The sequence below is a fragment of the Sander lucioperca genome, chromosome 20 (assembly GCF_008315115.2).
Source record: "Sander lucioperca isolate FBNREF2018 chromosome 20, SLUC_FBN_1.2, whole genome shotgun sequence".
Taxonomy (NCBI): Eukaryota; Metazoa; Chordata; class Actinopteri; order Perciformes; family Percidae; genus Sander; species Sander lucioperca.
The window spans coordinates 24665529-24689799 of record NC_050192.1 but is presented as its reverse complement, the minus strand read 5'-3'; the positions used below and the strand labels follow the sequence as shown (position 1 = coordinate 24689799).

Here is a 24271-nt window from a genome sequence, read left to right as displayed (position 1 = left end):
AGGTTTCAGACATTGAGATATTTTTTAAATGTATATTCAATCTTTTTGTATTTAACTATTTCAAATGGACATTATATATATATATATATATATATATATATGAAAATAACAATATTGTCACTAAATTCATTTTTCTTCATTTTTCTTCACCTGTTCCTATCTAGGGTTTTTTCGTATTTTCTTTCCCAGTGCCATACCTTCAGTCCATTCCATGAACAGACACAAATTTGTTTCAAAGGGAGTAACATCCCCTTATTCACTGACTCTAAGAAAATATTAGATCGCTAATGCACTGTGGCTTTGACCAAGTTGGTTGTTTTCAAAACATTTTGGGAAATATGCTTATTTGCTTTCTTGCTTGGAGCTAGATGAGCCAGTTAACTTAACTTACAGTCCATATTCTAAGCTAAGCTAACTATCTTGTGGATGTAGCTTTATATTTAACGGACACACATGAGAAGGATAGAGACATTTGCGTCTATCAGCAAGAAAGTGAATAAGCTTATTTCCCAAAATGTCAAGCTTTTTTCTTCTTTTCTTATTCATTCATCTCCATTCCAAAATAACAAACGTGTGCCGTTTTCCCTCAATTTTCTTCATGTGAAAACAGCATTTAAACCACCTCCGGACACTAAAGCTAAAGTATGATCAAATCAGAGGAGGAAGACAGGGATGGTTTATACCTACTCAACAAAAGGCCAATATCTGCCTGATAAAAGTATCTAAATTACAATACAATTATTTGATTTAAGTAGTGTTAGTCTACCATGTTTAATTTTGCACCACAAGTACTCAGCTAGTCATCTTCATAGCCTTCAGCCTGTCGGCCTCCTCTTGATAATACATCTTTGGCTTTATGCAACATACAATCGTGATTAGGTATCATTTAGTTTTTAAGAGGTTACAAAAACGTTAATATTTAATGACATTTGAGGGAAAATACTTTATGTAAAGCAAACCAATCTACGCCAGTAGAGATTTATTTTGTACAAAGCGTGTCCTTTCTGTCTTTATACGTGTTGACAAGGCTCTTTCACCAGCTGTGGCGTTTCTCACTATTTCTGTGGTTCATGTTTGTGTAAATATACTGTCTGCTTAACACAGAAACACTTGGTCAAGTTTGAAAAAAAAGAAAATCCAATCAAGGAAGCTGTGTACAGTCTGTGTGTAAACACTGATTCCCGAAGAGTGTGTGTGTGTGTTTGTGTGTTTGAGGGAGGGGGGCGGGGGTCCCTTGTAGGGGTTATAGAAATGTTTGACTTAATTTCTGTGTTTTATATTTTTATAATAAAGATTTAATGAAAAACGCGCCACAGGAGGTCTATGGTGATTTTTTTTTTTTTTTTTTTTTTTTGTCCGAGTGGGTGTCTGTTCTCTGTATTGTGTTAATAAAGAATAATGTCTACGAGGCACTCACCATCTGCGTGTGGTTGGGATAGAAGGTTTGTTCATTCAGGGGAAATTTCTCAGGACCGAGGGAATGGTAGAGCTTAATCATCTGAGAAAACTGCAAGCAGAAAATAAACAAGACAGTCAGACGTCATTATTTAAGCAGGGAGGACAGGGGAGGCTAGATGGAATTTACACCTGTATACAATATAAACCAGTAGTACAGTCAGACACACCTGTTTCCCTGAAAAGGAAAAATCTATTTTCAGATCATGTTATTTTCCTTTTTTGGTGGACTGACTTCCTCTTACCTGCCTTACCTACTTCAGTTAATGGTTTTGAACTTGTTGCATCAAGCTTGACATTGTAGCTAGGGCTGGGTATCGTTTGAAAAAATTAGAATACCAGTACCAGTACGCCTAAAGTGATACCGACACCAATATAGTACTTCATTTGAAATATCTTTTTTATTTGTTTTCGACGTTTTGGTGGCATCTCGGCACGCTGAACTGCCAACTCCAACAATTACACTAGGCTTGACTTCACCACACTACAAGATGGGTTGGTTGTAGCTGCTTCGGTGTTGGGCCAATCACACGTCGCATTAAAACCATACAAAATGTTTTTGTTTTTTTTCGACATCTGGGTACAAAAAGGATGGAATGCAGGTATTGTTTGACTAGACAAGTTTCGATATTTCTTGGTACTGGGTTATACCCAACCCTATTGTAGTTGAAGTAATTGTAGCTGCATTGTATTTAGGGAAGTTTTCTCCTACTATGGGTGCAGATATGTTTATCTACCTAGAATGTCTGGGCATAATGGCAGCTCTAAAAAGAAGCCCTTACTCTGACTCTGAGCTACTGACAACCAAACCGCTCGATGGTGTTTTAAGCCCCCAACGTCGACTTCAAGGCAGCGCTGCGACCCTCGACTTCAAGGCACCGTACCCTAACCATTGCCTAATCCTAGTGCCTTCCAGACGACGTTGGGGGCTTAAAACACCAAACACCAACCAAACCTGACATTTACTTTTGATGTTTTAGATCAACAGCAGGGTCACATGTTCCATTAAATCCTACATTTTTTCAGCCTATACATTTTTTGGGTGTTTTGTTTGTCCTTGTACACCTTAAATATAAGGAATACAATAAAATAAATGCATTTAACATTTAGTGTATTGAATTGTATTCATTGTTTATTCTGCCTATTCTAAAGATATACTGTAAATCAAAAGAGAACCTTCAGATTTTATTATAAACAAGTGTTGATATAATAAATATAAAACTTTGGGAGCATCACAATAAAATCTAAAAACGTAAGGTATGCTTTGTAAAAAAAATAAAAATAACGGAGCTGTAAATATGTGGTAAATGAGCTACAACATGGAGAAGTGCATTCGTGTACCACATTATGGAAGTATGTGTGTTGTTGTGGAACATATTTGCTCCTTTAAGCTTATACTTCCGTGGAAAGATCACAATTATGAACTCATGCAGACCTAAGCATTCACATCGTTTTCACTGCAGTCTTGCATCTTGTCTTCTCCGAGTACAGAGTGAGTAATAATGTGTGATGGCTGTGGAGGCCCCTTGCTCCGCTGACTCCAGAGACAGGTGTTACAGCTCCCTGTAATGGCCCAAATAAATCAGCCGGGGTGGCCGCCGAGGGAGGGACTCACGACACCTTTGTGTGGGTTAAAGTAGAACAAAGAGAGCAGTTAAAGATTGCTTACCACCCAAGGTTTGCTGCAGAAGTTGTAGATGGAGAAGAGAGAGTTGCTGCTCGGGATGCCGCCGAAATGCAGGCCGATCACAAGGTTCCTGAAATCCTCACCGGGGATCATGCTGTAGGCGTGCTGGCGAATCAGGACGAAGTCTGGCTTGAAGGACCTGGAAAATGGACATGGAAAACCCTCAGAAAGTGGAGTTCAGCATGGTTTGGGTTAACAATTTGCAATGTTCTGGGAGAGTGTAAACTGACTTTTAAGGTCTTCTATGGTAAAACTTAAAAAATTTTTAAGGATACAATGAAAAAAGGGAAGAATTCAAAAGCACTAAAGATTAATTTTTAGACATGCTAGCGGTGTGGATGTTAGAATGGCAATGTCTGTCTGTCGGTTCACCACTTTTGTCCAGGCCGTATTCAAGACATTGCCATGGAACTTGGCACACACATTCATGTCCTTTTCGTAGTGGATTGTAATAACTTGTGGTGCTGTCCTGACTTTTCATCTAGTGAAATCTTTCGGTCGAAATTTCAATTTGTCCATTGATTTATCATCAAATATCTGCAAAACTAATTCCCATGAGCCTCAACCATACTTTGTTAGTGCTAATTAACAAATAGTACCATTCTAAAATTGCTAAACTAAAATCGTGAACAATCTCCTTTCTGTTTATAACTCTGGCCTGACTGTCAGGTCCGACATCACCAGCATGTTGGCTCCACCCTAACTGACAGCTCTGTTAGCACATTAACACACTGTTTCTGGGCCTTGTGTTTACAGTTGAGGGCTCCATTTTTCAGCAACTTTGTCGGGCTGAAGGAGTGAGGAAATGCTCCTCGGTGCACCTAATCTTTTTGGACCATCTATCCAATTAACGCAGCTTAATCCATCCTTTGCAAACTGTTCTGGGAACAGGGCCAAGCAATCCATCAGGCACCTGGAGGTCTCATTTAAAGCAGGCCACATTTCATATTAACACAGGAAATTTACTTTGACTGCAGTCATATTTTACCTATTCATGTTTTCAGATTTCCTTTAGGTACTGCACAACTGTGCATGTTTCAGATTCCTGTCATGAATTGTACTTTTAAGTAAAAAAAAAAATGTCATGCTAGCAAGTGTTGTCTTACGGTAACATGTTCTTATTTTGATTCTTATTGGGTTGATCAGTTAGGTGTCTGTGATGTGGAGAGCTGTTAAAAAATACTATGCAACCATTTGATTGCATTATTATACTTTAGATTTCTACATTATAAATCTCTTTTCCCAAACTGTAAAACGTATCTGAATCATGCAGCATAGGTAATAAATGTAAATTTACAGTACGTAGTGTACTCTTTATATGTACATACATGTGTTTTGCCTTACATGATTATGGCTTTGCATACACTTTCAGACAGGATTACACATAAACAGATTCGTATTGTATATGCCAATTTAGTGCTATACATCTACATGTTTCCATGCATAGAGAAAATAAAGTATGAAGTCTTTATGAAAGAGCTCATAATCAATTGCGACAAATTACGATTGTGTTTTCATATGAAAATAATAGCACTCATACATTTTACATGTTCAAATATTGGATTTTTAAATATGGTTTTTAAGTGAGAACATAATTCAAGGATGTGTAAAGTCAAAATCCAGTCATTTAACAGTTTGATTAGCACTTTGAAACAATTATTAAAATTACAAATAAAATTGCACAATTAATGCTGCTTTCATTAATTTTTTTTAGTTCGTTGTCACCTTTGTCTGCCATTTGGTGCTGAGCAGGTAATGCACAGTGGGCTTATCTGTGGGTTTTCCACTGAAATCAGCTGCCTGCTACAGCTGGAAACTAGGGTGATGAGAGCGGTGAGAGTGAACCCAAACTGTTAAACCAAAACAATGAGCTGAAAGATGCCAACACATTCTGTAGAGCTGAGAGGAACGTCAGAGTTGGCTAAAACCCTGTGTGAGTATGTTTTGGCACTCCTCACATTACACTAAATCATTTGATTCACTGTGAATGCAAAAATAGTGATACGTGCAGCTCTAATAAGGCAAATTAAAGCAAACATGTATTTACTAGATGTTTTACACAGGTGAACAACCTACAGCTTCACAAAGCTCTCACTAGATTACTTTGGTTAACACTTGCACATCACAAATGCACAATAAACATTAGCGTGCCGTGCACATATGCACAGGTACATAAGAAGTAAAGGGCTGCAGGTTGGAGGGTGAAATTACAGCCAGGCCCTCAAACAGGCTCTGGATCCTCAAGTGTTGCTTATGTTAGACGGCACAGACAGGACTGGCAGGATGACTGAGGAGTGATCTGGCCTCGGCGACAGAGCGACTACAGCTGTTCCTCCCTGCTGCTGCACTCAGCCACAGTGGCAACGGACCAAAGGCTCTGCTATTTATACTGGATGAAGCTGTTTATTGAGGCTCCAGAACCAAACCAGACTCAACAATTCATGTGAAACACAAGTTCCTGGTAAGTACATCGGCTGGTTTGGGTAACGTGCCGTTTCTAGCAAACACCCAAAGTCAAGAGAGAACAACATTGCGCTTAAGAGTGTGCAGTTCACCGCTGTATAAGCCAGGACATTGGCTCAAAATACCCCTGTATAATCAGCCTTAAACAAAATGTTATGCTTCGTCCAAGAGGAGCAATCCACTTTCCAATCAGAAAACCTTCCAATCCACATCAGCTGGGTTGAATGCAGATATGGCTGCAACTATTATTTCATTTTCGATTAATCTTCCAATTACCTTTCTTGATGAATTAATTCATTTTTCTATAAAATGACAGAAAATAGTAAATAAGCCCATCACAACTTCCAAGAGTCCAAGGTGACGTCTTTAAATTGTTAACATTAGTTAAGGTGACCTCTTATCCTTTCTTTTTATCTATTATGTTTACTACTACAAGCTGTACTGTTGAACAGCACAGCAAAACTGTTTTATCTACGCAATGCTAAGCCCATGCATGCATATAACCAGATAGACGACACCTTTGTGCTACCTCATTACCACAGAAAGGCCAGATGAAGAAAGACATTCAGCTCAGTGGGATGGCTTTCACCGGGCTATGGTTAATGGAGCCAGTGCCCTATAGCAGCAGAGCATAACTGAGGTTTGTCCCATTAACTCTGTTTTTCTGTCTCTTCACTCTGACTCGTTTTGCCAAATCAGGGCTCCCTGCTGGTCGTGGATTACACTAAAGCGGCACATTTATGCTTTACGATCCAAATCACTCGGGCCCCACAGTCATCACTTCGCGCACGATATGCTAATGCGCCCTTTGAATGGGTTATCGGTGGTGCAATAAAGGCTGATGCATGCGCTGATAGGGGGATTGCAGGGTTATAGATAAGGACATGAAGAGGGAATGGATCCATGTGGTATCATAAGCCCACGCATAACACTTCAACAGTACATTGAGCAAGATACATGTAGGTACAGACATGCTGGAAAAACTATCCATCCTAACAAGTCATTCTTGAAGTTAAGTCAAAACAACCTGTGAAAAGAACAACATCATATAAATCTAAGTTTAACCCAAGTGTCTTAATACTAGTGAATCGGATTTATGTGTTGTTGATATTGTCACTTATTTCTAGACATGAAATATGCTTCAACTGGTGTTTTTCATATGACGTTTTTCACACTACTGACTGATTTTTGACTTGTTACATTTTTTTTTAATTCATATTGAAAGGGACACTGCATACCTGTGCTTGCTGTATGTATGCGTCATGGGCTGTTTATAGGGAACTGTAGCATGCCTCAAAACATTAAAATACTTAAAGCTGCTACAATCCATATTTTCATATTAACAAAGGATCTAATGACTATGTGTATGTGAAAGTGGTCGCTCGTAGTGATGAGCCCACAGAGAATTATCACCAGACTTTGCATTTTCCCTCAGCTTTACAGCACGTTTTAGCATCTTTCAGCTCATTCTTTTGGTTTTTACGGTCCTGCAACTTTCATTTTTCGGTTGAGTCTAACAGCTCTCACCAGCGTTATTTCCAGATGCATTAGCCTATTGCTTTCTGTAAAAAAGCTCTGATAAACCAACTGTATGCTACTTGCCCAGCATCAAATGGCAGACCAACACAGTTTAGCAGCTAAAGAGCCAGATGTTTCCGTCAGAGGTTGGTGGAGATAAAACAAAGGCTAAAAGGAGAGTGAGTGTTTAAGTGACCAGAAACACAACATCAAGTGAATGCTAATGATGCACCCTATCAACTTTATAATCTGACAAAATGTCATTGTTATGTTAACAGTTTGTTTCCACTGCCCCAATGACCACAACAATTCATTAAAATTAGGGCTGTCAATGGATTACATTTTTTTTAATCGTGATTAATCGCATGAGTATCCTAGTTAACTCACGATTAATCACAAATTAATCACACATTTATCTGTTCTAAATGTACTTTAAAAAGGGATTTTTTTCAAGGTTTAACCCTAACCCTCAAGTGGTATTTGAGACTCGACTAAGTCTCAGTTCAGTAGTTCAATATATTTGAATATATTTATAAGTCGCTAAGAAAGTTTTAAAAGTCGCTAAATCTAGCGAGAAAGTCGCCAAGTTGGCAATACTGTCCACAACGTTACTGCTGCAGCTTCCTGATTTCCCTAACAACACATCAGAGAACGTCCGTGTTTAAATGCTCAAAGCACCAATTCACAAAGAAGTTTACCCCTCTCTATATCTGTCTGGTTATGGATACACTGCAAGTCTAACAGTTGCACAAGACCATTATATAATAAACTGTACAACAGTGCCAACAGGATGTTTTCATCAGCATTCCTAGAACAGAAAACAATTCAAACCCAAGACAATATGCTGCCATTTTGTTCCCTAAATCCATTTATCATACAGAATCTCTGACCTTCTAATAGGCTCCACAGGGATGTCTGAATTGCGGGGACCATTTGTCTTTATACCGGCCCTGTGCCTGGCTATAAGGCTGCTAAGGGCCTTATCTTCCTCCCATCAGTCTGTCTCCCAATGATAAGGATAATCGGGGTAGAACTTGGCGGGAATGCCACAAATGTACTCAGTATGTACTGTTTGATCAGCACAGCACTTGTACACAATGGTGCATTGTGCCGAACTGGCTCTCCGTCATCGGAGGGAAATGCACCTTAGAAAGAAAACTCTGTGCTTTCCTGTTACGAGGACAGACACTATAGTAAAAAACGCTACGTGGTGCAACAAAAATGTTATGCAGGCTTATACCAAAAAACTAAAGCTTAACATTTTGGGAAACGGCTCATTTGCTCTCTTTCTAGGAGATGAGAAACTTGATACCATTCTCCTGTCTGTGAGCCTGTGAGTCAGGCTCTGGAGCTGTAGCTGGGTGGTGAAAAGCTACAGTAGCTTAGCATGAAGACTGGAAACTGGGGTAAACAGCTAGCCTAGCTCTGTCAAAAATTTCAAAAACTTGCCTAGCAACCAGTGGCGGTTCTACATTGAATTACACCCAGGACAAGACCCCCTTTGAGCGCCCCCCTTGACTTATACTGTCATATTTTGTGCAGAATTGTGTTCATTGTCTTTTGAAAATGTTGGAGGTGGAGATTGTGCAACTTAAAAAGCGTGTTTCCTGTTGTGATTGCAATAGTTAAATAACTGGATTCTCTTAAGTGTGTTTTTCAAATGTTCTAATGAAAGATTTGTGCAATTGAGAAATATAATTTTCTCTTTCACTTTTGTTATAATATATATATATATATATATAAAAAAGGTGCCAACAATATATACAATCATATATATAAAAAATGTAACAAGAGCAGAGAGCGAAGAATATAAAATATTAAGAATAATATGCAAATAAAATACAGAATAAATATTCTAAATAGCACAAATCCTTCATCACACAAATGTGAAAACACACTAAAGAGAATCAAATTATTACACTATTGCACCAAGAACAGAAAACACAAACTAAAACTAAAACCTGACCAGAATGTTTGCTTTTCAGACGGCTGACACGAACACACACACGCATATCAGCTCGATAACAAAGCTGTAAAGTAGGCTATCTTTCAACTCAGGATAGGATTGGAGATGAAAAGTTTAACTGACACATAACCGCGATCAGCTTTGTGTGTCATGAAAAAATGCCGCCCCAGCCCCACTTCGCCCGTGCCAAAAACAGCTACTGCTAGCAACACCTCTAAAGCTCACATATTAACACCTATCTCGTTTGTTTAATCTGTATACAAATAGTAGTGTAAAAACGACTATTTGTGGTTTGATGGGGAATTGCATGCTGTAAGTATTTCTTGGCTTAACTGAGTTCGCTCCACAGAATTATGCCACATCAAATATAGACTACAGGCAACCAAGTCGGAAAATGGTCAAGTTAGGCTCCGGCTTGTTTCCAGTTGGAAATATATTGTTATATATGTTGTTTTTGGTTGTTAGGAAACCACTCCAAATATGTAAAAACGCAGAAGTTGCTTGTTTATGCTATTTAAATGATGTGACTACAAGGCTAGCAAGTTGGAGGAACCATCTTGGAATAATTTGCGCATGTCCCCTAAGTCAGAATAACGTTAGGTGTCCTTGTTCTTCTGCCAACAATGCCTGAATGCAGAATTATGTTGCAGATGGATAAACCGTGGATACACCACGTAACTCCCTCTAAAACCACTAAATGTCACTTTAAAATGTGTTTGTGTACACATTAAAGAAACAAGATAACATGTGTTAGCAACTTAGCTTAGCTTCCAGTGCTAAACAAAGCTAATCTACAGACGTGAGAGGGGTATCAATCTTCTTTTCTCACTCTCGGAAAGAAAGCAAATAAGCCTATTTCCCAAGATGTCGAACTATTATACAGTGTCATTATGGTAAGGGTTCTTTAAGAGATGACAGTTTGTAAAGTCTTTCAATGGTCTGAAAAACTTCCATAGCATAACATCAGTAAAATACTACAGAGACTGGAGTTAGTAAGTTTAGTTTATCTTTCAACGGAGCTCTCAGTTAGTTCTCTCTGTTGCAACTTTACTTTGTCTTTAAGGCCAACAAAGCTGCAGTATTATATAAAATGTTTGCCTTGTGCAATATATTATAATATCTGCTGCAAATCCAAAGCAATTCAATTGATCATTCACATATGACAAGGATTGCCTTTTGGCAGCAGTGTAGCAGAGCACTTTTATTTGCATGTAAGAAGATGTTTAGTCCTGTCAAACATTATACAAAGACATTACCTTTGGGGTTTATTTTCATTCTTCCTTTGGCGCTCTGCTAATGAAAACTTTGTATGCTTTTGTTAAATGATAAACATCATCAATCAGAAACCACTGGAGTCTCCAAAACTCCCCTCTGTCCACTTAATTCAATTTTGTGTAAATCAACATTTTTGTTTATTTTAATTGGTAGACTGAGAGCCACTTGGCTGACGGCAGGGAACAAATTGTAATGTTGGAGCAAAGTTTGATCAGAAGGTGGACAAAGTGGGTGTTGGAAAAGCAGAATAAAAGAAATAAAAGTTAAAAAAATATATATGGAAATGCAAACAGATAAAGCAGTTCCATTATGTTGATCCTGTACATTACATTTTGGAAAGTTCTTTTCTCTTTGACGGTTATGAAGTTTTACTAAAACAAAAAAATCAGACAGTTCTTTGATTGCGTTTTTATCTGGGACTGTGGGCAAAGAACTCTCCATCCTCCCTGTGCACAGTGACTCCCTGGAGCCTAGCATCATGTTGTGGTCCCCTGGCCTGGATCTAGGACTCCCTGTGGTTGTGGCTGTGGCTCCAGGCTCGGTGGCTCCAGAGCGAGCTGGCAGTGGCTCAGATCCTGGGCGGTGGCCTGGTCAGGGCTGCCAAAATCTCTGGATCGCCTCCAGATGCAATCGCACCCCAGGGTTCATCTCTACATCACGCTGAACGCAGCGAAGGCCACGTAGAAAAAAAGGACGCGCGCCAACAACCAAAACTCCTCTAAAATCCAAACAGGAGAGGGTGTAGCTTAGGCACACCTACTCGCAATACCAATTAGAGAATGTTTAGTTGCTTAACAGTGATTGTGTTGAGGATTATGAGAGGAGTCCCACGGGAGGCACAAGGAATGAGGAGAGGAGCTGCAAGAGCGATAGAGCATCAAATGACCTCTGGCAGAAAGGGAAATGAGTGTTGTTAGGAGTTCGAGGGAATTAGCGGGGCCATTTGTATTCATGGCTATATTACAAAAGCAGGGATGGTGGAGTGGGCCTCTGTATGCTTTCATTACAGTCACAGTGCTCCTAAAGGAAACCACCCTCAGGCCTCCTAAAGCCATGTCTGAACTCAGCATGTCTGTGAGCGGGATTTATTTGCTCGGTAACAAGATGAACCTGTCGGAGGTATTAGGTGTTGAGGCTGCTCCAGGCAGACAGCTCCTTCACTGATTAAAATGGGCTTTCAAAAAGGGGGGAGAGAGAGGGGGGGTTAAGGATTGTTTGTATGTGTGTGCATATGTGTGTGTGTGTGTGTGTGTGTGTGTGTGTGTGTGTGTGTGTGTGTGTGAATCGTCTCTGTGTGGTCTAAGCACCAAATCGTCACCTGAGGTAACCAAAGGAGCAGAGTCTTAGTATGTGCTCTGTAGGGATTGGAAAGGAAAGAGGGGTGGCCCCGTCTGGCTGAGACCGGTAGCTTTCAGGACAGAAAATTAAATAGAAGGAGGACAACAACAACAACAACAACAAAATCAGACAGGGATCTGCTAATGTAATCTGTCTGAATCCCTCCCTCCACCTATGGGGCAGAGAACTGCGAGGAATGTGATGCGGCTCTGGCAAAGGTCGGGAACCACACACAGCAGAAAACGTCTGTCTGAACACGTAACTCAGCGTATCGTTGAAACAAATTCAGAGAACTCTCTCAAATCCAGTCAACAAAAAATGTTTACTAAAAAACTTTACTGCTATGAGCAACAGCCGCCGCAACGTCTGTGTCAATTGAAAATCAGAGGGACAGAGACGTCTCTCGCTACAGACTGATTACTGCAATAAAAAAAAACAAAATAAGCCCCTTATTCCAACATCATATCAGCAAACATGAACACGTCAGGCTGAATGAATGGAGTCAAACAAAATGGCAGTTCAGTCTGGTCATCAGGCCACGTGTAAACCGACTGGTGTATGTCACTGTCAGGCTACATATAGTTTTACTCCTTAATGAGCTGTCATGCAGTCAAAATGCTGTGTATTATGCCAAACAGCATTCTTGGCTTAAATTAAGCTTGTTTCACTGACATTCAGTGTAAGTCAGGGCTCCAGACTGCGACCAAATGGTCGCATTTTGCGACCAAAATTTGAGAGTGTGCGACTGAATTTTACATCCAGTCGCACATGTGCGACCAGTAAATTTACCCCCTTTTTTTTACACGTTAAACGTTGAAATTTCGGTATCTGAGAGCGCGTAAGTGCAAGCTTATCTGCGCTTATCTGACAGCGGAGCTCTGACACAAACACACACACGCAGAGCTGCAGACGATGCAAACTACGTCGGCTCTGCAGTTTTGTTGAAGTCACAGTGAGTCACGGAAATGTAGATAAAGTGGTTTCAAGTGTGGTTACAGTTTTTCATAACTTCACGTATACAGCGTTTGCTGCGATATGATATTAATGGAGAGCCGAAAGCGGTCGCGGTGTTGTTGACGTTACACTTCCTCGGAGACGAGCAGTGTTGCCAACTCTTTTCCAATGAAAGTCGCTAGCACCAGCTCCAAAAGTCGCTAAAAGTCGCTAGATGACGTTATACGCTCATTTGCATATCTGTGACGTCATTACGCAATCATTTGTATGAAGCTTAGTGGTTGTGTCAGTAAGGTAGATAGAAAGAAATAGAACTCTTTAGCCAAATAATCACAAATTCAATACAGGAATTTATTTTACCTCATAATTATTACTTAGGTAGCCTATCTTTGAAGTAAAAAAAAAATTCTACAAAGGGAGGGAAAAAGATTGATAAAGAATTCTCAAAGAAGGCTGGCTTGCCCAGGTCCAGGCCAGCTCAGCGGAGTCTTTCTCCCGTCGCGTCCTGCTGTCTGTCCTACCTACACCAGCCCCCGCACACCCTGTCCCCCTCCCCTTCTACCTGCCTGTGCACTGTGCGCAGTGCTGCTGCACATGAGGAGAGAGGGGAGAGGCTGCTCCGCTGCTCCTCTGTCACAGAAGACTGTTTTGGCGGCTACAGGAGAGAAATACCTTGCGTGCTCGCTGGACAATACTGGCGACTTTTCCACAGAAAGTTGCCAGATTTGTCGCTAGTCACTTTTTTGAAAAAAAGTCGCTAAGGGGGTATGAAAGATCGCTAAATCTAGCGACAAAGTCGCTAAGTTGGCAACACTGGAGACGAGCAGCCGGGCACAACGGTGGTTTCTATGCCCTGGTGACTGACTGAGGTTGTAAGGCAAGGCAACTTTATTTCTACAGCACCTTTCAGCAACAAGGCAATTCAAAGTGCTTTACATGAAACATTAAAGAGCAGTTAAAAACGGTCATGAAAATAAAACAGGCTAAAAAAGAATATACAAATACAATAATAAACAATATATATATATATATTTCTTTTACTGTCATGACAGCGATGGTGCTGTCAGTTAACCTTCTATGTTGCATCTTCAAAAGTGACACTGAATTTGAAACAGCACATTGTAATTTCTGCATCTATTATCAAAGTATTTATTAGTAATACAGTGAAAATTAGTAGAAATGTGAATATTTGGTTAGCATGTTGATTTACGGTGTGTGCCCCTAAATTTTCTGGTTGTGCCCCTAACATTTTCAGTTGGGGGCCACTGTGCTCCTAGTGAAAAAAGTTAGTCTGGAGCCCTGTAAGTGTAGGTATCAGTGCCCTCACAGGTGCAATAATGTGAGCAGCAAGTGTTAATTAGGCCCTCTAAGAGCAATAAATGTTTTGTTTTGAAATTTTAGCCATCTATCTGACGCTACCAACCAGAACTACTTCCAGTGAGTTCAACATTAAAACAAGCTCAATAAACTCCTCAATCACCGGCAGTTAATGCACCACTCCCCGACATTAATCATCACTAATTAATCAACTGGTTTTATGAACCACACCGGGAGCTCTGTGAGGATGAGGAGAGAGACGTTGCTCTGTGGCTCAGCGTACTTTAGCTGCTGTGATCCGTCTTTCAGCCAGACCAGTGTTCCCACTTGGAGCCGAGCAGCTCGCTGGAGGTTTTGGCAGCGGCGAGCGGAGAAAGGGCTGACTACAGCAGTGCAGCAGTGAATAACACGCCATAACTACTGTACCTTGTGGCGTGTCGCTGTGCTGTACTGTAGGCTGTGCAGTGCGTGCCACGTTGCACATACTGTACAATAGCGGTGGCAAAGTTGCATGTCACTTTTTATTTTATGGCCTGGAACCAGCAGTCAGGCTCTGTTGCATCTTTTTATTTAGTTGTTTTGGCTCATCAGTTCATCACCAGATGCATACGACTTTGCACAGTGCGTGCACAAAGCAAGAAATTAGTATACACATGCTTTTAAGAAGATGTATTTAAAGCTCTGCATTTGCATGGTTCTTTTTATATATATACAGTGCTGCTCATAAGTATTCATACCCATGGTCAAGTTGACTAAAAAGAGGAATAAAAAAAAAAAAAAAAATCATCTTTTGGAAATTGATCTTAATGCCTTAATTAAAAAAAATGAGGAGAAATCCGACCTTTTAAGGACACCAATTTGTTTTGTGAATTAATAATGTATTGTAAATAAATAAATGTTCTTCCTTAAAATACAGGGGCCATAATTATACATACCCCTATGTTAAATTCCCATAGAGGAATATTATTATTTTATATATTATTTTTAAAGGCCAGTTATTTCATGGATCCAGGATACTATGCATCCTGATAAAGTTCCCTTGGTCTTTGGAATTAAAGTAGCCCCACATCATCACATACCCTTCACCATACCTAGAGATTGGCATGGTTTTATTTCAGTTAGCCTAATAGCTGGTTTGATTTGCATTGATATTAGCTATTAGGCTAACTGAAATAAAACCATGCCAATCTCTAGGTATGGTGAAGGGTATGTGATGATGTTGGGCTATTTTAATTCTAAAGGCCAAGGAAACTTTATCAGGATAAATAGTATCCTGGATCCATGAAATAACTGGCCTTTAAAAATAAAAATCTGCCTTCCTCTATGGGAATTTAACATAGGGGTATGTATAATTATGGCCCCTGTATTTTAAGGAAGAACATTTATTTATTTACAATACATTACTCATTCACAAAACAAATTGGTTTCCTTAAAAGGTTAGATTTTTCCTCATTTTTTTAATTAAGGCATTAAGATCAATTTCCAAAAGATGATTATTTTATTCCTTTTTTTAGTCAACTTTAGCATGCACTTATGAGCAGCAATATGTGTGTGTGTATATGTATATGTGTGTGTGTGTGTGTGTGTGTGTGTGTGTGTGTGTGTATATATATATATATATATATATAAAGCCTAATTTCAGTTATTGTGTCACACGGCGAGGTCCTTCAACAGTGTCAGAGCAGCCGTGGTATTTCCATTAATTCATCACGAGTGCATATGTGTCATTGGCAGTGATATCTCTATTAGATCGTCAAAGATTAAGGAAGGTACTCAATGATTTAGTTCATAACGCTCAGACTTTACAAAGCGCTTCACTATAAAGGATATAATGAAAAGAACATAAAGCGCCATAAAATGATGCCTCCTATCTATGTAAAGAGAAATAAAAATAAAATTGAGGTACGTAGACTCACACAAAATCATGCACACTCATTCACTCAGTCTCTCACTGTGTTTTTCCATTGTGACTTTACCATAAGACTGAGCTCCTTCTAGGAGAACATGAGTACACACATTCTGACTGTATACATGTTTTTTTCTCTCTCTCTCTCTCTCTCTCTCTCTCTCTCTCTCTCTCTCTCTCTCTCTCTCAAAAGCCCGCCTGGGAATGACTGTAACTGTATGTGACTGTATGAATTTACACAGCGAATACACAGTACAAAAATAAATAAAACTTGCGTCCAAATGAATTAATGTAATGTGGAACTACTGTTACATACGCGTTTCTTAGGGACACCTAATCTGTAGCCCCGCCTTAGCTCTGAAGCTCCCAAGCTCCACCTACATGTCGAGTCGGTCCAGTGAGTCCACACGAAGCAAACTAGTCCCTTCCATATACAACCAAACACGGATGTACTGTAGCTGTATCCCTTCTTGCCTCGACCACAAATGGCTTCCAGGCCCATTTGCGTCGCTGTTTGCTCCGCTATTAGCTCCGCTTTTAGCTCCGCCGTTAGCTTCGCTGTTTGCTGCTAGCTCCGCTGTTTGCTGCTAGCTCCGCTGTTAGCGTGTGAAGCTAACGCCACAATTCGCCAACTGCTCTGTGTAACCGAAGCTGCTCTTTTAACACCCCTGCTCTGTGCATTCACATATGAGAGCAGCGCTTGTCTCCCATATCACACTACTAGCTGATTGTCTTATTTTGTTTACAAGTTCCAGATGGAGTCTGGAGATGATGTGGGGTAGCCTACTTATTGTTTACTGTTTACATCTTACTTTATACACTTCAGGCTGTTGCAGCTAGCTCAGGGGAGAGACTGGATGACACTAGGTGGTACAGCCTGAGACAAGCACAATAAAAAAAATTGCCTTCTGCATTTTTGTTATGCTTTTCCCTCCACTGTACCGAACCGAGGTATGAACCGAACCGATAGACATCACAGCCGTACAGAAGTCTTGAGGACTCGTTTAAAGGCACAGTTTCTGAATATGGGCTGTGTGCATTTCCCTGTGGCTTGAGCGTTTTGATACTTTCACAGTATTTATATAGCACCTTGACCTGCTTTATAATCCAAGAAGACATGGAAATATCACTTTAATTTTCTACAATATGGGTCCTTTAAATGACAATGTGAGATCATTTGTCTCCATTCCGCTGGGTCTTTAACCATACAGTAGATTCATATTTTTGTAATGCACAAGTGAGTGAAACATCACTGTACAAACATCCCTGAAACCACAGAACTGTGAGAAAGTGTGCTGCCTGCATGGAGCCAGCCGAGGAGATGTGATCAGAGAGCATGCCTGTGGTCAGAGGTCAGAGCCCTGAGAACGCAGCAGCCAGAGGACACGTGGAAAAGCAGGAACCTGCTTTAGACATACAGTACAGTAAACGTGTGGGTGTGCGTGTGAGCAGCCCTCCCCTGATCACACAAGCACACAGAAAAATGTAAATCAGACAAAGTGCATTTAGTTTGTGCTTGGGAAACTAGTGTTTTGTCTGTCTTGTGTCTATTACAACATTATTCTGGCTGAGAATGAAACACACTGCTATCACAGAAATAATGAGCTTTCATTGGCTATAATCTATCACAAGGACATATTTGAATGAGTTCACACTCTGGGGTCTTAAACTGGTCTTTTATCCAGAGAAACTTTCAGTGTCCCACTCAATACACTTCTAAAAATGTCATTCTAACCACTTTATTTAAATGCTTTATTAGCCATCAATTAATCAGATTGCTAGCTAAAAACAACCATTATTCGATTTAGTCAATTTCAGAGTCATCAATGACGAGCTAAACCACAACAGTTTGGCAGTGAATATCAGTGTTTGTGAACAAGGCAACAGTCAAACCATCTGCAGCCAATTTGGCTTCTCTATTATTACAGCAATATCACCAAAAAATACTTAAATACTTAACCCATAACCTCCATTCTGACAACAGGTTGCATTGTAACATCAGCTCTATGATTACTCTCGCTTGATTTCACACTGCACGGCATGGTGAGGCCATTTCCGGGACACACGCTACTTTTAACACCGATAAAGAAGTTATTTTGCAAAACTGTGTGGAGTCGAAGCCAAAACACAGATTATTCCCCAAGAAGGCTGGAATGAAGACTGCTGGGCTGACACTGGATGGCATGCACTCAGTTAGCTGATCTAATGGACCAATCAGGATGCAGAAGCCTGAAGAATAAAAAAGCATGATAGTTTGGTGTGTATGATCACTCTCATAGCCAAATGGCTAGTGAATGTTCAAATTTTAACAGCCACTTAAAGGTGCTGTAGGTCGGATTGTGAAGATCGAGAACTTAGCCAAAAAATTTGAACATCGACAACTTCTCATGTCCCTCCACCCTTTCTGCTAAAGCCCAAAACAGTCGCATAAGCCCCTCTCCCACAAGTGAGAATGAATGCATGTGCATGAGCAGTGACTTGACACGCAGTTAGACACCCCCCCGATCGGTGCATCTGAACAGGGAGCTGTGGATTTTTGCAAATCGCACTACATGCTGTAGGTGGTGCCAGATTTTATTTTAAATGACCTGCTTCATGTAGTTCTACTGGAACATAGGGTCAGTTTCAGCAAATATGACAGAAAGTTAGTTTTATAAGGCTTACCTACTGCACCTTTAATAGATTAGAGACCATTGTTTTTTGGCTGGTTAATGAAGCAAATCTACTAGCCAATTGGATATTTTACCAGCATTTGGCTGGTAAATGGTGCTAATTATGAACCCTGAATGACGGTTGATGCCATACTGGGTGTCAAGGCTAGAGCTCTAACATACCAACCACTCGAGCAAAAAGTAAGCTGAAAAAAGGTTGCACTTCAGGTTTAAGTGAATAAATAAGTAGAAGCAAACTATGTTCCCAATTCACTGCAACTAGCAGAAATATTGATCTTTGTACTAAAGTTTTTGTTCTATTATTCTCAAGTGTAGGTGAGCTAACTAACCAGGCACCAATGGTGTCCATGGAATTATGCAGATAATTAAAAAATTATTTCTGGTACCAAATGATACATATTGGTTTTATTTAGGAGCAAGGGAAATTGTATCGTGTTTTGGCTTGTTGTATATTTGTTGTATTTTTGTTCTGAATCCATTCTGAATATTAGTCCAGTATTTAATACACCACATTGTTAACCTTTTATTAACTGATGTGTTGGCCGCAGCGGAAACAAGCTGTTAACATTAAAATATTATCATTTTATAAGTTTAAGTAGCGAACTTCTTAGCAGTTGCTTATTCACGCATCCAGCAGATATGGAGCATGCTAATGTTAGCATTCATTTGGAGTCACGTTTCTGTCCACCTGATCTAACTCCAATATTAAATATCCATGTTTTAGTCTCCACCAATCCTGAGGTACTTATCTGGCTTGTTAGCTGCTAAATGTAGCAATGGATCTATAGGTCCAACAGCTAGTCGCTGACTTTGTCTGTTTTTTCATTTGGTGCTGGGCAGGTAGCACACAGTCAGGATTTAGAGCATTTCTGCTGAAAACAGCTGCCTGCTGGAGCTGGACACACACTGATGAGAGTGAACCAAAACAGTAAAGTTGCAGGCCGGACAACCAAAACAATAAGCTTAGCGTATCTAATATTTGTCTATCTTATATATTTTACTATGTCGTTTCTATCGCAATGTCGAAAAAACCAGCAGCTGAACCACATCACGGCAATATAGAAGTAATAGAAGATTTTGATTTTGACCATATCACCCAGTCCTACAGTAGCTTAAAGATGCTAAACACTCCATAGAACTGCGGGGACACTACCGTTAGTTAATAATTTCTGAGGCTGTGTCACTATGAGCGATCCCTTTTATCTTACATGTAGCCATGGAACCCTTTGCTAATACACAAATATTGATCATAGCTGCTTTAAAGCTGCGATACCTAATTGTTGAAGTATATTGGTTTTGTTAATAAATGTTTTTTTTGTTTTTTTTTTAAGTACCAATGGCATGAAGTCATCTTTTCCATCCAGATCAGCTGATCATCAGTGATCTCCTTGAGCGGCAACATCACATAACAGAGCAGTCTATTTAAATACCCGGCTTCACGTGTCCAACTGCTGCTGCTACAGGAGCTGCTTACTGGCCACAGGCCACCTCTGCCACAGCAAGATGAAAAGATTATTTTCAATTCCAGATGCACCCAAATGCCCAAAAATAGAATAGAAATAACTTATTTGTTTTTTCAGTGTGAGACAAGGTATTCTTTGCTGTGATTATTGGCATCAATGCAGGCCGTTGTCACCATTGTCAGTCCGACAATAGCTGTAATGAAGGGTTGTATGACTTAAAAGCAATCTGCATAAGTAGCTTACTGGTTACCACAAGAGCTGGCATTGAAACCAGTGGCGTAATGGGAATTATGAGTACTGTCAGAGCGCTGATCAGATTACTTCGCTAAAACTCCTGCTTGTATAACATGCATTTTGCAATATGGCGTAGCATTACGGTGATATATTGCCAACTAGAGCTAAAACACTGCTCCAAAGCAGATAAAAACAATGGAAGAGGTGACAAGTTGTATAACTTTGATTCATTTTTCTTTTGACTGTGTCACACACATTTCCCACCTGGGTTAAAACAGGGTAAGATGTATTTTTTGTTCTGTTTTCCCATAATATAATCATTACAGCCTTGATTTCTCTGAGTGCAAGCAATGTTATATATACACAGTCGCGCACAATGCTACCGAGAGAAAAGAACAGGAGTCTTTGTGCAGGCTCACTGAGGCAGACTACAGATTGCGTGGGCTAATGCGTCAAAGAACTGGAGCTGCCTTTCGTCCTCGAGCATCTTACCTGACCACTCTGGTGCCACCTTTGTTGACCTGCATGTCCACCATACATCCCGAGTTGACGTAGGAGGCCAAGTTGATCTCGGAGAACTCCGCCTGGGAACACAAAAAAAAGAAAGACTAGATTATATGTCACATCCCACAACAACATACTGTATAAGGTCAAGTGTGTGTACAGTAATTTAACTTTGACTCAGCACTCAGATGCACAAAAGGTCTTTCTGACAGAAATACTGTGTGTGTGTGTGTGTGTGTGTGTGTGTGTGTGTGTGTGTGTGTGTGTGTGTGTGTGTGTGTGTGTGTGTGTGTATTGCCTTTGACTCGTGAAAGTCATGCAATGGAGCTACAGATGCAGGCTCCAGCACTTTAACTTGACATTTTTCTTTATAAAGATAAAGAAAAGACAGGAGAAGTACCTCAGACCACCAAGACAGACAACAGATTCTTTCAGGTTGACTTCATTTTACATCTATGCATTTGCACAGCAGTAACACAAGACAAGAGTCAGAGAGACAGGGATAGTTGGTGAGAGGAGGTAAATTGAGTTATCCCCAGTCTGTGGCCTGCTGGACAGTGAGAGCCTTGTGAAAGGCCATAGCCCGGCTACCTAATGACTCAGTCAAACTACCCGAGACACTCGAAAGGAGGGGGCGACAGTCCACTTCTGGAAATGGCCTTTCTAGATGGACAGGGACCAGAGAGAGACAATTCAATTTTCCTGCTAATGATTGTCATTCTAGTCAAGGCATCTATTGACGTTAATGCTCCTGACCAGATTTAGCATTGTGTCACATTAATGATGGTGTTTTTATTTAGGGTTTCTTACGCAATAGGGAAAATTCTGTGTCTGGTAAGAGGCATAGGTGTGGTTTATAAAATGTTTTTTTTGCATTCAACTGACAACTCATTCTTGCATTTTTTGTAAGTTTTATAATACACAGTCAAAATAAAGTTACTGTAACTCAAAATATAAAGAGCTTAGAGAGCAATTTAGCTGCATCTGAAAAGGGATGTAGGGATTCTCAAAGTGGGGTCCAGGACACTTTGCCAGGGGGTACATAAAAGGTTTTCAGATTTGTTTATTTAAAATATCTTATCAACTTTTTTTTTATTTTTTTTTTTACAAAAGGCTTCATAGTTCAATGAATAATGTATTTTTTTAAATTTATAATAATTCATAGATTACGTTCTAATCTAACTAATCTATAATATAGAATCAGCAAATATGTATACTAATATCTTTCTCATACATTTCTCTTGTATTTTTCTTTCGCATAAGGAAGACTAGAAGTGTAAAAAAAATAAAAAAAAATAGGCTACGTCAAATTATTCCCCGGTATATTCTCTATCTTGTAAGGGGTCCTTGACTGAAAAAAAGATTAAGAACCTCTGGGGTTTAGTGCTAATTAGGAATTGTTGACATGCTAACCCGCTAAACTAAGATGAAGAACATGGTAAACACTAGGGCTGCAACTAACAATTATTTTCATAGTCGATTAATCTGTTGATTATTTTCTCGATTAATCGATTAGTTGTTTGATCTATGAAAATGTCAAAACATGGTGAAAAATGTAGATCAGTGTTTCCCAAAGCCTAAGATGACGTCCTCAAATGTCTTGTGTTGTCCAAAACTCAAAGATATTCAGTTTACTGTCACAAAGGAGAGAAGAAACTAGAAGATATTCACATTTTACAAGCTGGAATCAGAGAAATCTTATTTTTTTTAATAAAAAAATGACAAACGATTAATCGATTATCAAAATAGTTGGCGATTAATTTAATAGTTGACAACTAATCGATAAATCGATTCATCGTTGCACCTCTAGTAAACAGTATGCCAACTACACATCAGCATGTTAACATTTTCATTGTTAGCATGCTGCTGTCAGCATTTAGCTCAAAATCACTGTGATAAAATTAATTCTGTTAACATTACCTATAACTGTATTAGAGTCTGTATTCAAATTATCAGTGGCATGGCCAATAAAGTTTTTTAAGACATGTATTATTATTACAACAAAGGGGCTTATGCACGATTGCCTCATGAAGGACAACCAGTAACCACACTACAAGAAAGTTACATGTGCAGTTAACATATAGCATGCTGTAGCATATAGCACAGCCAAGGCTATTGGCTACATGTTTACAATATTGGCTACTAATATAATAATAGTTTGCTAAATGCTTGTTATGGCTCACAGAATGGTATTTGTTGGATCACATATATCCCATGTTCTCTGACAGGGCCAAGGCTCCATCATCCTGAACTCCAGGTATACAAAGCCCTGGAGGGAGGGACGCTAAACTGCAGCCAGTTGACCTTAGACATAAAACGCTGCCATTTGTTCGTCTTCACGTCCCTTCCGAGTATGAGGAGTGACAGTAATGTAGTGGAATTAATGGGCCCTAAACCAGCAGCATGCTGACTCTCTGTAGAATAAACAAAAAACTCAATTTGACATGATGTGGTCGACTACCAAACACAACACTACAAAAAATAATCATGGCTGCATTTCATTTGTCTGTGAGTACTCAAATCCTGAGTCAGCAATGGACCAGACTCCCTGGTCTGGTCGACTCCCTCCTAACACTGCAGTGTGTAACAATGACATGCTACTCAAAGGAAAAACATAATCAAATCAAAATGTCATCCATACTGTAGATCTTCCAAACTGAGAGCAGTTCAGCTTTGTTTATCAGCTCTGACACAGAAAAACCCAATCACAATGTGTGTATATGCTGCTTTTGACTGACTCACAGAGCCAAAATGATTGTAATTGCAACAATGTGTATCATAATAAGACTTTGTTACCACAAAATCAACAGCACATTTTAATGTATAGCTTGACTATAGTCTTTCATGCTAAAGAAGTGATTATATGAAAGTTTATCATATTTTGGGTGAAGACAATCATTTATGCTATTCAAAACATTTCCCATGGACACTCAGGGATTTTGGAGGGAAGCCCTGCACACATGCACAGCACATGGCTAATGGCATATGGCAGTCGGCTAATCAAAGAAATAGGTTTGTGTCTGGAGGGTTGATGGATTAAATCGTGGACTGGCTAGGTCAATAAATAAGTAAAAGGCTCATCTCCCAGCATGGAACACTTTGTAGTCAAAGTACTATAATAGAAGAATAGCAGCATTCTGCAACTATACTGGAAACCTATAGAAACTTAATCTTAAATGATTTTTGTTTAGGAATACTTTTTGGGGATTTGCACAAACGCCTTGCCTAGCTAGCCAAAATAAAGAGCAGCAGTTTGACAGCTGATCATCACAGCTGATGCTGCGATAGCCTCACAACAACACAACCCTGCAGTAAGCTGCTCTGCTGTGTAGGCTTCAGCCCCCTGCAACGACACCAACATGGAAGCAAATCCTCTAGCTGACCCTCTACTCAACCCAGCTCCTGCCAACATGCAGAGCACGTCAACTGTTATCTGCACATTCTCCTGCTGTGATCGTCACTTGAGCCTGCTTTACCAAGCTTTACATGGGCTTTCATCTACATAAAAAAAAGGAAATA

General features: G+C 39.7%; 1 protein-coding gene and 1 long non-coding RNA gene across 4 annotated transcripts in view; one reads left to right on the top strand and one right to left on the bottom strand.

Moving 5' to 3' along the window:
• Positions 1-24271, bottom strand: part of LOC116054513 (synapsin-3) — a 128165-nt gene that overhangs the window by 69319 nt on the left and 34575 nt on the right. For all 3 annotated transcript variants that reach the window (XM_035995860.1, XM_031306083.2, XM_031306085.2), the window contains exons 4-6: positions 20741-20832; positions 3125-3281; positions 1418-1507 (exon numbers count right to left, since the gene is read on the bottom strand). In XM_035995860.1, coding sequence (XP_035851753.1) covers positions 1418-1507; positions 3125-3281; positions 20741-20832 — 339 coding nt within the window. The remainder of the gene's footprint in view (positions 1-1417; positions 1508-3124; positions 3282-20740; positions 20833-24271) is intronic.
• Positions 100-21028, top strand: LOC118493945. The gene is made up of 5 exons (XR_004895987.1): positions 100-1188; positions 3159-3166; positions 7299-7306; positions 14226-14234; positions 20965-21028. It is a non-coding gene; the product is annotated as an uncharacterized LOC118493945 (long non-coding RNA).